We start from the raw sequence: 13,545 nt of genomic DNA, 5'->3' as shown, positions 1-13,545 counted from the left end.
GTAGCTGTTTAATAGTAGCCTTTTCATTTTAAGGCCATGGAGAAAAATGGACAAAATTCAGTTTTCTAGACGTTTTTCAAAAGGGCTGCAAAACGGCTAGGAAATGGCTATAATAAAAAGGGAGAGAAAATGCCTACAAAGTCAAGTTGCTTGCTGTGAAAATAGAACCCTTGAACAAACCTGTATTATCCTCACTGATTAATCCTTTGTCTTCCAGCAATTCTAGCAGGTCAACCGGATCGCTGACCGATTCGCGGTCCCTACTGGTCAGTTTATCTCCGAGGATCATCTTGATGTCTCGCAACTCTTCATCCCTGACCTTGGGAATAAAAGGGAAAATATAAAATCAAGACAAGATTAAGTTAAAAGAGGAAAATTCTGCTTTATGGTATTAAAGATTAAGTGTTTAATGCATTTTTTATAGAAATTTAAGATCGTAAGGCCACCGCACACCTTATGACTGTTCGCGACCCTATTTTGGAACAAATTGAATTTTGTTCATTTTCTGAAAATGTGAATGGAACATATTGTTTAATTACAGGTTAAAATTAATTGAAAGAATACTAATATAACCATTTTGAAAGATTGCAAGCCTTTATTTTGGAGCAAAGACGAACTTTTTAGTTTCAAATCGTAGCCAATCGTACAGGTGTATGACTGCCATGACGTCATATTAAATTCGCTTTTATTCTAAGGATGATAGCATAGTCACAGATTTGAACATAGGTATTTGTACAATGATTTCAAACATTACACAGTAAGATATTCCAAGTCACAATATTAGCATCAAATTCTACTACATATTATTCTGAAATCAGGTAGCAGACCAATCGTAAGGTGTGCGGTCTTCTTTAGACAGGCCCACAGATTATTATGAATACTTATTGTGTATGATCAATCAACCCCCAGATCAACCACTAAAATTTATTTATTTATTTTATCTATATATTTTATATATTCATTTATTATTATCTTTTTACAGGCCAAGATGATAAAACATCTTTATGGCTATAGCGGCTGTAGCTATATATATGGCTCAGACGTTTGGGATGATACAATTGATTATTGCGTATGATAATAACAACGGTAGGCCTACATTTACCCAGGTAGCCACTTCAGTTCTGAAAAATAATTTCCCAGCAAGCTCTGCCGTTATTATTACCCCGGCTTTAGCTGGGCTGCCAAGGTGCTCAAGCATTTCAAGGAATTTCTTCCTACTGGGTACCCATTCACCTCAACTGGGATGAGTGCACCACATTGAGGGTAAATATCTTGCTGTTCAAGGGAAAGCACGCCATGGCTTGGAATCAAACCCCCATCATTCAGAGTGAAAGACGAGAGTCATAATGACTAGACCAAGACGACCCAACATTATGATGATCGGTCACAAAAATGAACCCAATGATTAAGCTTTATGACTTCTGGCCCAGATGAAAGAAAATTGATTACATCCTACATACCTCTTTAGCTATATCCAGGAGAAAGAGGCCCCAAGGTTTGATGATACCTTCTTCCAGGTCCATCCTGATCTACATCCAAGCAACCAGGTGTTATGTCAGACCCTTCACTATCCTCAGGCAAGACAATTTGGTGATTAAAGAAGAAAAGCATCTTTGAATAATATAGCGATTGTGCATGTGTACATCTTATCACTGATCCAATGTATAAGGTTATGATTAGGCCTGTTTTGAAAGTCCATTTTTGATGCACGTGTACACGACGTGTTTTTCGGTCGTGTACACGTTGTAAACACTGTGAGAGCGAGTTATGTTTTCATGTCCAAATCCAAATCCAAATCCATAATTTATTGTTCGAAATAGACATGAAATGAAATACTCCGAAAATTTGCTTTGCCCAATTGATCGTGGGCCCGTCAGCCACCGTGCAGCGCCAGATCGACGAGGCTCTATCCCTTTAATTGTTGAACGCCAAACAGGGTAGCAGCAACTCCCATCTTTTAACGTCTTTTGGTCTGACGGGGCCGGGTTTGAACCGCCGACCTCCCGGTTGTGAGACGGACGCTCGACACGGACCCGCATCAACATGTCATAAAAAGAGGTCTATATAGCCTAAGTCACGGTTTTAAAGCTTACCTGAGAAGTTTGGAGTATCAATCCACAAAAATTGGTGCAAATTAAAAGTTTACTCAGCTTAGCAGCGCATTAAATAAATAAAGAATGCAAAAGAAAATCAGTGCAGGGCCCTAGCTAGCGCCGACGCTCGTTGGATGCGCATTTTGTATACTGTACCGTACATGCATGCACAGATCGCTGTAGAATTAAGTGTAACTGAAGTTATCGATTGATTTTCATTATTTTGTTGCCAATTTGAGGAGCGTTTGTTGGTGGGCTTGTAGCACATGTGTATGAGCGTATAACACGTAAGTTGTAGCAATGATCACTGTCGCACTTGTTGATTCTCAAATTGGCTCTGAGTGTGATTGAGTAACGCTTTCTTGACTGGAGCAGACCCATTGCGTGGTACAACAACTTGAGTCTCCAGAATAAATGTGGATTAAATTGGCATATTTGGAAGTAAACTCACTCTAGGTTAATTGAAATATATTGACATATTAGTGATTAAAACATGTGCAGTGTCTGAGAACTAACATTTAATGTGAGGCTATGAGCTTGTTCACTGACTTTGTAGTCCCATGCAAGCTTTATGCAGATGCTACCGTGTACACGTTGATGGAATTAAGTACACGTGCACTGACTTGACCGTGCGTGTACACGTGTAAACGTGTACCCGAACCGGGCCTAGTTATGATATGACCTTGTCCTCAGTTAAACCCCCGTTTGCTTGCTTGCTTGAAGAATAATCCATTTTAGCAGCTTCAGAGCTATCCCGGGATGAAAACATTCTGTGACTGTCGGTGCAAGCTGCCATAGTGAAGTAATTTGAAATTTCCATTTTAAATACATTAAAAGTGAGTGGGCACCGTGCAAGTAAAAGTAAAAAATGCCTCTACAATGGAAGAGACCCAACAGGAGGCTGCATCACAAGAATGTGTTGTTCTCAGAATGGCAATGTTTGGACAATGATATTATAATCATAGATCTAGTTCATATTATGTTGAAATTAAGCCAGACAAAAGTGAACATTGACGATGAAATAAGAAACCTGACATGATCAGGGGGGAAGTTAAGGGCAGCTAGGCATATGATATATTTTTCAGATATTTCTTTAAGTTCAAGCTGAGATACTGACACACCTTTTTCCATTTTCTGAATACTTTTGCCATTTCCATCAAATTAAAACAAGAGTGTCTCTCAGGCGAGCATATAATAAGCCGTCTGTAACACGGAAAATGGAGTTATTGGTCAAGCAAGAAAAGTTGAAGGTGGCGACTTCATCTTTGACCTTCTGGCCTCAAAATCAATAGAATTGCTAGGATCTATGCTAGTATCATACACACCAAATTAGATGAGCCTACATGTAGGTTAAGTTTAAAAACTAAAGTTATCGCGTCTACAAGGACTACAGAAGGGTAAGATGAAAACAGGTCACTGTAACCTTGACCTTTGACCTTTTGACCTCAAAATCAATACGCTTCCTGAGATTGTTGTTAGTATCATACACACCAAATTAAATGAACCTAGGTTAAATAAAACTGAAGTTATCGCATTTACAAGGACTGCAGCAGGGTAAGGTGAAAACATGTCACTGTGACCTTGACCCTTGGACCTCAAAATCAATAGGCTTCCTGGGATCCAAATGCTAGTATCATACACATCAAATTATATGAACCTAGGTTAAGTTAAACTGAAGTTATCGCGTTTACAAGGAAAAGTTAACGGACGGACACCGAGCGTGATACCAATCATACCATAATACGTCCTGTCGAGACGGGCATATAAAAAGGTGATCCATAATGATAAGCTCATGAAATATATTCTGAGTATACGGACATGAAAAGAATGTTCAATTTGCCAGGTCAAAGCACCAAAAAGTTTCAGCTCACGTTTCGCGCTGGCATCAACTGATTAGATAGGATTACACATCCTGTTCATGATTACAAAAATTGTTTTCAGTTTGGAATATAAAAAAATTTAGCATGCACCACAGACGCTTGCAATTTAATAAGTGAAATATTTAGGCCTATCCTCATCATGACCATGGGTCACAACATGCAGCCCTCAATTGGTCCCTTTTCCAGTATGTTATAATGGGGGGACCTAAAGCTACTCACTTTGTTTACAAACAATCCCAATTTTAATATTTGAACAAATTATCTTTCACGTATTTGTGGCAAATATTCTAAAGATCCTTGACCAAGAAGAAAATATCACAAAACTCACTAATACAAAATTCCAGCTGGTGTTCTCCGAACACCTCTTGATTTCACTGCTGATGTAGAATAGCCAGGAGGCTCCTGGAGATTAATGTCATAATATCACTCACGAGCTCAATCTCCACAGAGCCAGGGATTGCGTCCCATTCATGTGTGCGCATACCACAAAAAAAGAAGAAATTTTGGCCCCCGAGATTTCTACTTTCTTTCTAAAAGATCTAGCCCGAAATCACGTAAATGGGACACAACTTCATTTCCGATGTAATTACAATTTTGATTTCATTTTTTCATCACCAAGCGCAAAGCAGCGGCACAAATCGCGATATAGCGACTGGTAGATACGTCTATAAGGATTGTGACGTCATCAAAGATGGCAACTTACGTTGACCGACGAAAGGATCGAAGATAACTATGTTTTGATCAAAATTTGATCATCATTTGACAGGCATTAGGGGCGGTCTAAGGTACAATATTTTTTATTTTATATATTTTTTGTAAATTTGATGTAATTATTTTTTTCACAATGTGACATTTTATGCTAAAAAAACAATCCGAACATATGTTGTCTGTACTTGTACGGGCCTCCAAGCTCTTCAGTCTATGTATTGGTCAGTGAGCCAACACAGTTCTGCGGAACAACCGAAATACAGAGACTGAAGAGCTTTTGGTCTAGGTACACACATGAATGGGACGCAATCTCTGGCTCTGTGGAGAGTAACCACGCGTTAGTGAATGATTTTTACTCTCGAACAGGGCTGGGCGCTAATGCAGTTTCGCACCGGTCGATTACCAGCATACCTCACCTCCAGAAACTGTTACTTGGTTGTGGTTCCTCCAAAATACTCTTGATGGAATTTAACTGGAGGTCACATTTCGAGGTCAATATACCAACCGCTTTTCTAAATGTTGCTCTTGACATCATCATGCGAATCCTCAGTCATGCATCGCTTCGCTTGGATTCGCCATGCACCATAATGTTGATACATGTATGGACTGAAGTTAGTGACCAAAACTTCAAAAGACTCCCCTGTGGCAAGCCGGCATGTTCACATGATTTGGTTGCTAACTTCAGTCCATATCAACATTATAGTGCACGGCGAATCCAAGCTAAGCGATGCATAGAAAAGCGGTGGGTATATTGACCTCAAAATGTGACTGAGAGACTTGCTAGGACATTTGTGAACGGGTTACTGGTGGTGAGGTATGCTGGTAATCAACCGGTGCCAAATTGCATTAGTGCCCAGGGGCCCGTTTCTCAACACCGTCATAAGTCTAACTCCTTGACTAAATCGGAGATAGTGAGCTACATGTACTTGTCCGCTGACCGTTTCACGAAGCCCTCTATACGAAGATCGGGTACAACAACCTCACTAAATATTTATGACACCTCCGAACCTGTCATAACTTTCTTAATGACGTAGTGGCATCACATGGGTAGACTATGACATGTAAAAGTGCCTAGAAATGTTAAAATTATAATCTTACATAATCAATCATAGAGGCTGAAATTACATCATAAAACAGTGGGATAATGCATTCAATTTCAATGATAAGTATAATACAAAGAAACTATGAAAACTGTTGGTAAAACGCCACAAAACCATTAATTTTGAAATAGTAAAATGATTAAATCAATAAATATCCTACCACGCCAGGCCATCCATTACCAGTGATTTTTTAGTCATGAAATGAATTAGGCCTATTCATAATTTAATTTTCTTTGCAATCTAATGCTCCAGTCTTCATGGTCTATGTATGATGCATAATAATTCACCTGTGCTATTATTATGAAAAGATTTATTTCCCGATTCATCACAATATTTGCAATTTTGTCACAATTTTTTCTTTTTGAAAATTATGATATTTTGTGACTAATCACTAAGGCTGGCTACGTCTCGTCTGCTCTTTTTACCGAAAGTATCGAGATCAAGGTATTCTAGTTAGAAAGCCTTTCGAGAGACAGGTTTAGACTTTAGTCACCCATGGGTTCATATCATCTCGCGTGCGAAGGAATATCAGTCATACGCACGTGACACACACGACACTTCCAAAATACAGTGGGCTTTTGCCCACATAAAACATCATGCATGATTTAGTATTCCACATCCTGCTATGACACTTACCGAATCATTTAGATCCTTCCGTGACTTCTCCTTGAAGTTTCTTTCTAAAAATATGTATATTTTCTTGATCTTTAGTGAAGATTTCACGGAGATAGAAATCAATCAGCGTGGATATCAATTTTCTCCTGAAGAGGGCGCGCGATTTATATTCATATCAAAGACACGACAAGGGAAAGAATAGGCACCTACACTATTTTACACGCATATCGACGCAAAACATTACGCAAAGTCTGTGAAGTGTCCAATCTTTTAATTGTATAGACTTTGGTATACCGTATACGTATTATTGACGTTCGTCAAAGCTTGTACTGCTGGTTTCTTTCCAGGCACGTATATTATTTTCATTTTTTTTTATGAGTCATCTTTTTAAATTAATTGCAAATAAGTGTTATCATCACCAATAATAATCTTTAATTATGTTTTTGATGCCCATAATTAGTAAATTAATCATAAGGATTGCGCATTCAAAGAATTTAGATATACAGTTATAAAATTACCGAGGAGCTGAATCAAGGTTGTGAAATTATTAGCGCCACCAACGGGCTTCCTTGTATTTCCGTGGAAGAGACAAGCGAAGACACTTTCGAGGCCGAGGTAAGTGAAATTTGCTTTTTTTTAATGATTATTATTTTATTACTTTCATATTTAACAAACTATTGCTACTTACCGGCAAGAGCCCCGGTGCGTAGCGAGGAGTTTCGGCAAAAATTACTTCAGCAATGAAGCGATGTTTGCCGACTACTTCGAAATCCAGGGTCAAACACGGTCTATTGTACGAGGTTAGTAGTAATAGTACATACTAACCTCGTACAATGTGTGAGTGGACTTTAGTAAGATTGGAACTAACTCAGCTCCGTGGTTGGTGGATAAAGATATGACTAACTTGTCCATGTGTTGAGAAACGGGCCCCTGGGCTGCCGGCTGTTAGGAGCCTCCTGGATAGACTGGCGCTGGTCCTCGATTATTAAACGTAGGAGACGCGCGAGCCTTTGCCCTGTTCTCAGCTCTGACTCCGAGGTCTGTAACTAGGAGTGGGCTATAAATGGGTGATTTTTGGTTTTATTGTGGGAACAGTTTTTTTGTGTTCCTTTTACCTTATCTCAACATGAAATGACAATATTTTTTGTCTCGGGTCCGAGAAAAAAGTGTGCCGGGCCAAAATCCAAAATGGCCGCCAAAACCCCCCAAAATCACAGTTTTGGCCACAACTTCTTTATTTGGTGGTCTTTTTCTCTGGTTTTTGTGTCTAATCATATGTTTTAGGGGGCAGGTAATTTTTTTCCCTATAATTAGCACTTTAAACCATTATTTGTAGAGTTAAAAGGTAATTATACCTAAATTTTCCAATTTTTGTAGCCTTTTTTCAGCCAAATATAGGTTTTATCGTCCTGGAGTTATTGGATATTAGATGGTACGAGGCCAACAATAGCAAGCAGCTTCATAGAGCTATATTGCTTTTATTCCTCTACTATTGGTTTTACAGATATTTGTGAAATATATCTTATTAAACAAAAAATGTTAATTATCCATAGGGGCAATACAGTATATAGTCACGTATTGTATTACCGGACACTATCATATTTCCGGACGCGCATATTACTGCGTACGAAATCAATTTCGTACCGTAAGACTTCCGCAGTTCAATTTCACAGATCAATTCAAAGAACAAGTTTGCAAAAACAAGGCGAAAAAATCCAACTTTTACCTTATTTTTCTCTAAAATGACAGAAAATGCTTAAAATATCATATAACATAGTTTTGCATTAACAATTGATCCCAATTGATCTATTTTCTGATGGCAATACGGACCTAATTTCGGGCCTGATTCGCCGAATTTCAATCTCGTCCGCTCCATCGATCAGATCATCGACGGCTAGTTTTCAAGGTATGTACCCCGGCCGTCCGTGCGCGAGGTAGATAGAGAGCCGTGAACGATCGTCTGCGCATCAATAGAACTTGACTGAGGGTCACGATATGAACGAGAAAGTGCCATATCGAACACGCAATCAAAAAAAATTTTAAAAAATGAAATTAGTTAGCAAACACCAATTTATATATTACAAAGATCTACTCAAAATCGATATAAGAAAGCAAACAAAAACTTAGAATTTACTCATGAGATGATATATCATGAAAAAATCACATCAACTCTTTCTTACATCATTATAATTAAGAATATTTTTACCCGTCCGTCGCGCGTCCGGAATTATGATGTAATTTGTCACGCACGAAAATAATTGTTTTTCGCGGAGGGGTATGCGGCAAGTGCGGTGCAAAGAAAACGGTTGGAAAATATAAAAAAATTTCATCATATTCATAATTTTCAGAATATTTGGAATAGCAAGGTATAATTTTTCTTCATTGTATTTCCTCTAGTTGTCATTTTTAAAGCACTGAAATAAAGGTGTCCGGCAATAGGATACACTGCCATATAATGTACTGTTACTGTACATACTACACTGCAAATTTCCATGCATTGACCACCATGACATATGATAAGGCCTGTATATAAACTATAGTGTCATAGAAATAAGCTCTTAAGGTTTAAAATCAGATTGTGAATTTGATTGCTTGTCAGCTGATGTACATGATGAAACCCACTCACACATTGTACGAGGTTAGTATGTACTAACCTCGTACAATAGACCGTGTTTGACCCTGGATTTCGAAGTAGTCGGCAAACATCGCTTCATTGCTGAAGTAATATTTGCCGAAGCTCCTTCTCGCTACGCACCGGGGCTCTTGCCGGTAAGTAGCAATGTTTTCTTGAATATGAAAATAATAATAAAATAATAATCCGATAAAAAAGCACATTTTGCTTACCTCGGCCTCGAAAGTGACTTCGCTTGTCTCTTCCACGGAAATACAAGGAAGCCCGTTGGTGGCGCTAATAATTTCACAACCTTGATTCAGCTCCTCGGTAATTTTATAACTGTATCTAAATTCTTTGAATGCGCAATCCTCATGATTAATTTACTAATTATGGGCACCAATTAATGAAATGCCTTCAAAAAACATAATTAATGATTATTATTGGTGATGATAACACTCATTTGCATTAATTCAAAAAGATGTCTGATAAAAAAAAAATTAAAATAATATACGTGCCTGGAAAGAAACCAGCAGTACAAGCTTTGACGAACGTCAATAATACGTGTACGGTATACCAAAGTCTATACAATGAAAAGATTGGACACTTCACGGACTTTGCGTAATGCCTTGCGTCGATATGCGTGTAAAATAGTGTAGGTGCCTATTCTTTCACTTGTCGTGTCTTTGATATGAATATAAATCGCGCGCCCTCTTCAGGAGAAAATTGATATCAACGCTGACTGATTTCTATCTCCGTAAAATCTTCACTAAAGATCAAGAAAATATACGTATTTTTAGAAAGAAACTTCAAGGAGAAGTCACGGAAGGATCTAAATGATTCGGTAAGTGTCATAGCAGGATGTGGAATATTTATTTATACATATTATTTTATGTGGGCAAAAGCCCACTGTATTTTTGAAGTGTAGTTGTGTGTCGCGTGCGTATGACTGATAATCCTTCGCTCGCGAGACGATATGAACCCATGGGTGGATGAGACCAGCAACGTAAATTGCACATATAATATCACATATCATAATCATATAGGTACATCACATATCTACATGTAGCCATATCTTCTTAATTTGGAGGCTTTTTTTACCTGGTTGTGGTGTCTAAGTGGCCTATGTTTATGGGGTCAGGTAACTATATAATCATGGTTACGTCAGATCAACAGCCAATCAGAACCAAGGATTCCATGTAAGTTACATTAAGTTAACATAATGGTAAATTTTTATGCAACAGGGCCCAGAATATCTACAGTGTAAATGCCATGATGTGGGCTTAATTACCTTTCTCCGCCCCCTGAATTAGCATATTTGACAAAACATGTCCTCAGTTTCTGAGACAAAACATATCTTCAATTTCTGAGGCATCTAATTCTAAACCTAAGAGCTCATTTCTACATGTATAACACTAGTTTATACATGCCTTGTCATGGTGGCCAATGCATTTATGCAGTGCAGCATGTACTGTACATTGTAGGCCTATACTGTATAGCCCCTATGGATAATTAACATTTTCTTTTATTTAAGATATATTTCACAAATATTTGTAACACCCATAGTAGAGGAATAAAAGCGATATAGCTCTATGAAGCTGCTTGCTATTGTTGACCTCGTAACATCTAATATCCAAGAACCCCAGGACGATTAAATCTACTTTTTGGCTGAAAAAAGGCTAGGCCCTATAAAAATTGAAAAATTTAGGAATAATTAGGCCTACCTTTTAACTCTACAAATAATGGTTTAAAAGTACTAGGGCCTAATTACAGGAAAAACAAATTGCCTGCCCCCAAATACATATGAATAGACAGCAAAACCAAAGAAAAGGACCACCAAATAAAGAAGTTGTGGCCAAAACTGTGATTTTGGATGATTTTGGCGGCCATTTTGGATTTTGGCCCGGCACACTTTTTTCTCGGACCCAAGACAAAAAATATTGTCATTTCATGTTGAGATACATTTGCCGATACATTACAAGGAATAAAAAAAAACTGTTCCCATATTGAAATAACAAAAAAAGTATTTTTGACCCATGTGTATAGCCCACTCCTACTGTAACCCAGTGAGCTCCGGGCAGCGCGTTTCCGTTTTACACCCTGGCGAAGGCATTTTCCGGAAAAGTAGCCAAAAAGCGACTAGTGAAGAGTCTACGTCTACGTTTGTTTACATTATCAGCTGGGCGCGCGATCCAAAGTCCGCACCGAAGTTGATGTCTGTCTTTCCCTCTATCTGTCTATATATCTATCTCTCAAATTCTATCTCTATCTATGTATGCAACTGCAGTATCTATCTATCTAATGATCTTCTCTGCCTCTCTCATTCTTTATCTAACATCTATCTCAAATTCTCTATCTCTCTCTATCTATCCATCCATCTGTCTGTCTTTCTCTATTTTCTCTCTCTCTACCTACTTATGTAACTACAGTATCTATCTGTTAATTTGTCGCCCCGGGTTTGTCGCTCTTCTCTCTCATTCTTGATCTATCTGACATCTATCTATCTTTCAAATTCTCCAGCTCTCTCTCTCTCTTTCCATCTGTCTGTCTTTCTTCTATTTATCTATCTATCTATGAAACTACAGTATCGGTTAATTTGTCTATCTTCTCTGTTTCTCTCATTCTTTATCTATCTAACATCTATTTATCTCTCAAATTCTCTATCTCTTTCCCTCCCTCTATCTATCCATCTGTCTGTCTTTTTCTCTATTTCTCTTTTTCCGTCCATATATCTATAACATATCTCCATCTCTCAAGTTCTCTCCCCCATCCATCTATCTATCTATCTTCTATCTATTTTTGTATACAGTATATCTATCTGTTAATTTGTAGATAATCTTCCGTCTCATTCTTTATCTATTTAACATCTATTTATCTCTCAAATTCTCTCTATCTCTCCCTATCTATCTATCCATCTGTCTGTCTTTCTCTATTATATATCTATTTATCTATCTATTTTTTTAACCATCTATCTGTTAATTTGTTAATAATCTTCTCTGTCTCTCTCATTCTTTATCTATTTAATATCTCTCTCTCTCTCTATCTATCTATCCATCTGTCTGTCTTTCTCTCATTCTGTCTATCTATCTATCTATTTATCTATCTATTTTTTTAGCTAGAGTATCTATCTATCTGTTAATTTGTTAATATTCTTTGTCTCTCTCCCTCTTTATCTATCTAACATCTATCTATCTCTCATCTATCTATCTCTCAAATCCTCTATCTATCTATCTATCTGTCTGTCTGTCTTTCTGTCTTTCTCTATTTCTCTCTCTCTATCTATCTATCTATCTGTTAATTTGTCTATCTTCTCTGTCTCTCTCATTCTTTATCTTTCTATCTATCTAACATCTATCTATCTGTATCTCAAATTCTCTATCTCTCTCCTTCTCTAGCATCTGTCTGTCTTTTTTCTCTCTTTCTCTTTGTCCGTCCATATTTCTATCTATAACATCTCTCTCTCTCTCTCTCCCCTCTCCCTCTATATATCGACCTCTCTGTCTCTCCCCCTCTCTCTATTTATCTATCTATCCATCCATCTCTCCCTCTTTCTCTCTCTTTCTATCTATCTATCTATCCACCTCTCTCTCTCTCTCTCTATTTCTATCTATCTATCTATCTATCTAACTGTCTTTCTTGTCTCTATCTATTTATCAGTCTTCTATATCTATCTTTCGGCAGCTTCTAAGTGCATCAATCCATCAAACTTCAATTTGTCTTTCCATTAATATAAGTATCTGTTTATTTTGATTTTGTCTGTCATTCTATTCATTTAGTTAATAATTTATTTTTAGAAAAAAAAACTATTATAAACAACGCGACTGCAAAAGCATGTTCGGACTTCACTCCTGACTGCCGCTCTCTCTGTCCATGAAGTGCCGAGGAACTCAGTTACTGTGCAAATTGCATGCGGTGGTGGACTCGCCTGTGTCGCACGCTGCATGCATCTAGCGACGTGTGTAGACTCTTCACTAGTCGCTTTTTGGCTACTTTTCCGGAAAATGCCTTCGCCAGGGTGTAAAACGGAAACGCGCCTCCGGCCAGCAGTTCCCTGGCCAGCGACTGGCCTGGGTTTCTGATGAGCATGAGGCATGAGCTGACACACCCTTCTGTATTTTTTGTCGTTTCTATCAAATAAGTAAAGGCGATCCATAATGATAAGCTCGTGAAACAGAATCAAATAACCTAACCTATAATTATATACGGACGATTCAATACGAACCTCGTTATTCAGGCTCAAGAAGCTAGAAAAGTAGAAGGAAGTTACATCTGTTCAGGCCATCTTTCTTAACTATTCAACGCAAATTTTCGTTTAACAGTGGCGCATGCGCAATCACAGCCGTGTTCATGCTGGGGAATCCCCAACCTCGTACTTCGATCAATCCCACGTATGGTACTGCCATGGACCATGGAGCAATGGTTACACTTCGTAATTCCGAAGGTTCTTTATTCCGAAGGTTCGTAATTCCGAAACACGTAAATTGCCTATACCTCGATGTTCGTTAATCCGAAAACGAAAAAGGGTTCGTTAATCCGAA

At 38.0% G+C, this 13,545-nt stretch overlaps 1 protein-coding gene across 1 annotated transcript in view; it reads right to left on the bottom strand.

Annotated features, from left to right (window-relative positions):
* Nucleotides 1–13,338, bottom strand: part of LOC121429449 — a 35,390-nt gene extending 22,052 nt beyond the window's left edge. Inside the window, exons 1-3 of the mRNA XM_041626457.1 lie at nucleotides 13,230–13,338; nucleotides 1,461–1,567; nucleotides 181–319 (exon numbers count right to left, since the gene is read on the bottom strand). Coding sequence (XP_041482391.1) covers nucleotides 181–319; nucleotides 1,461–1,523 — 202 coding nt within the window. The 5' untranslated portion in view covers nucleotides 1,524–1,567; nucleotides 13,230–13,338. The remainder of the gene's footprint in view (nucleotides 1–180; nucleotides 320–1,460; nucleotides 1,568–13,229) is intronic.
* Nucleotides 13,339–13,545: the final 207 nt, after the last annotated feature.

This window comes from Lytechinus variegatus, chromosome 16 (genome assembly GCF_018143015.1).
Source record: "Lytechinus variegatus isolate NC3 chromosome 16, Lvar_3.0, whole genome shotgun sequence".
Taxonomy (NCBI): domain Eukaryota; kingdom Metazoa; phylum Echinodermata; class Echinoidea; order Temnopleuroida; family Toxopneustidae; genus Lytechinus; species Lytechinus variegatus.
This window is presented reverse-complemented; position numbering and strand designations above follow the sequence as displayed.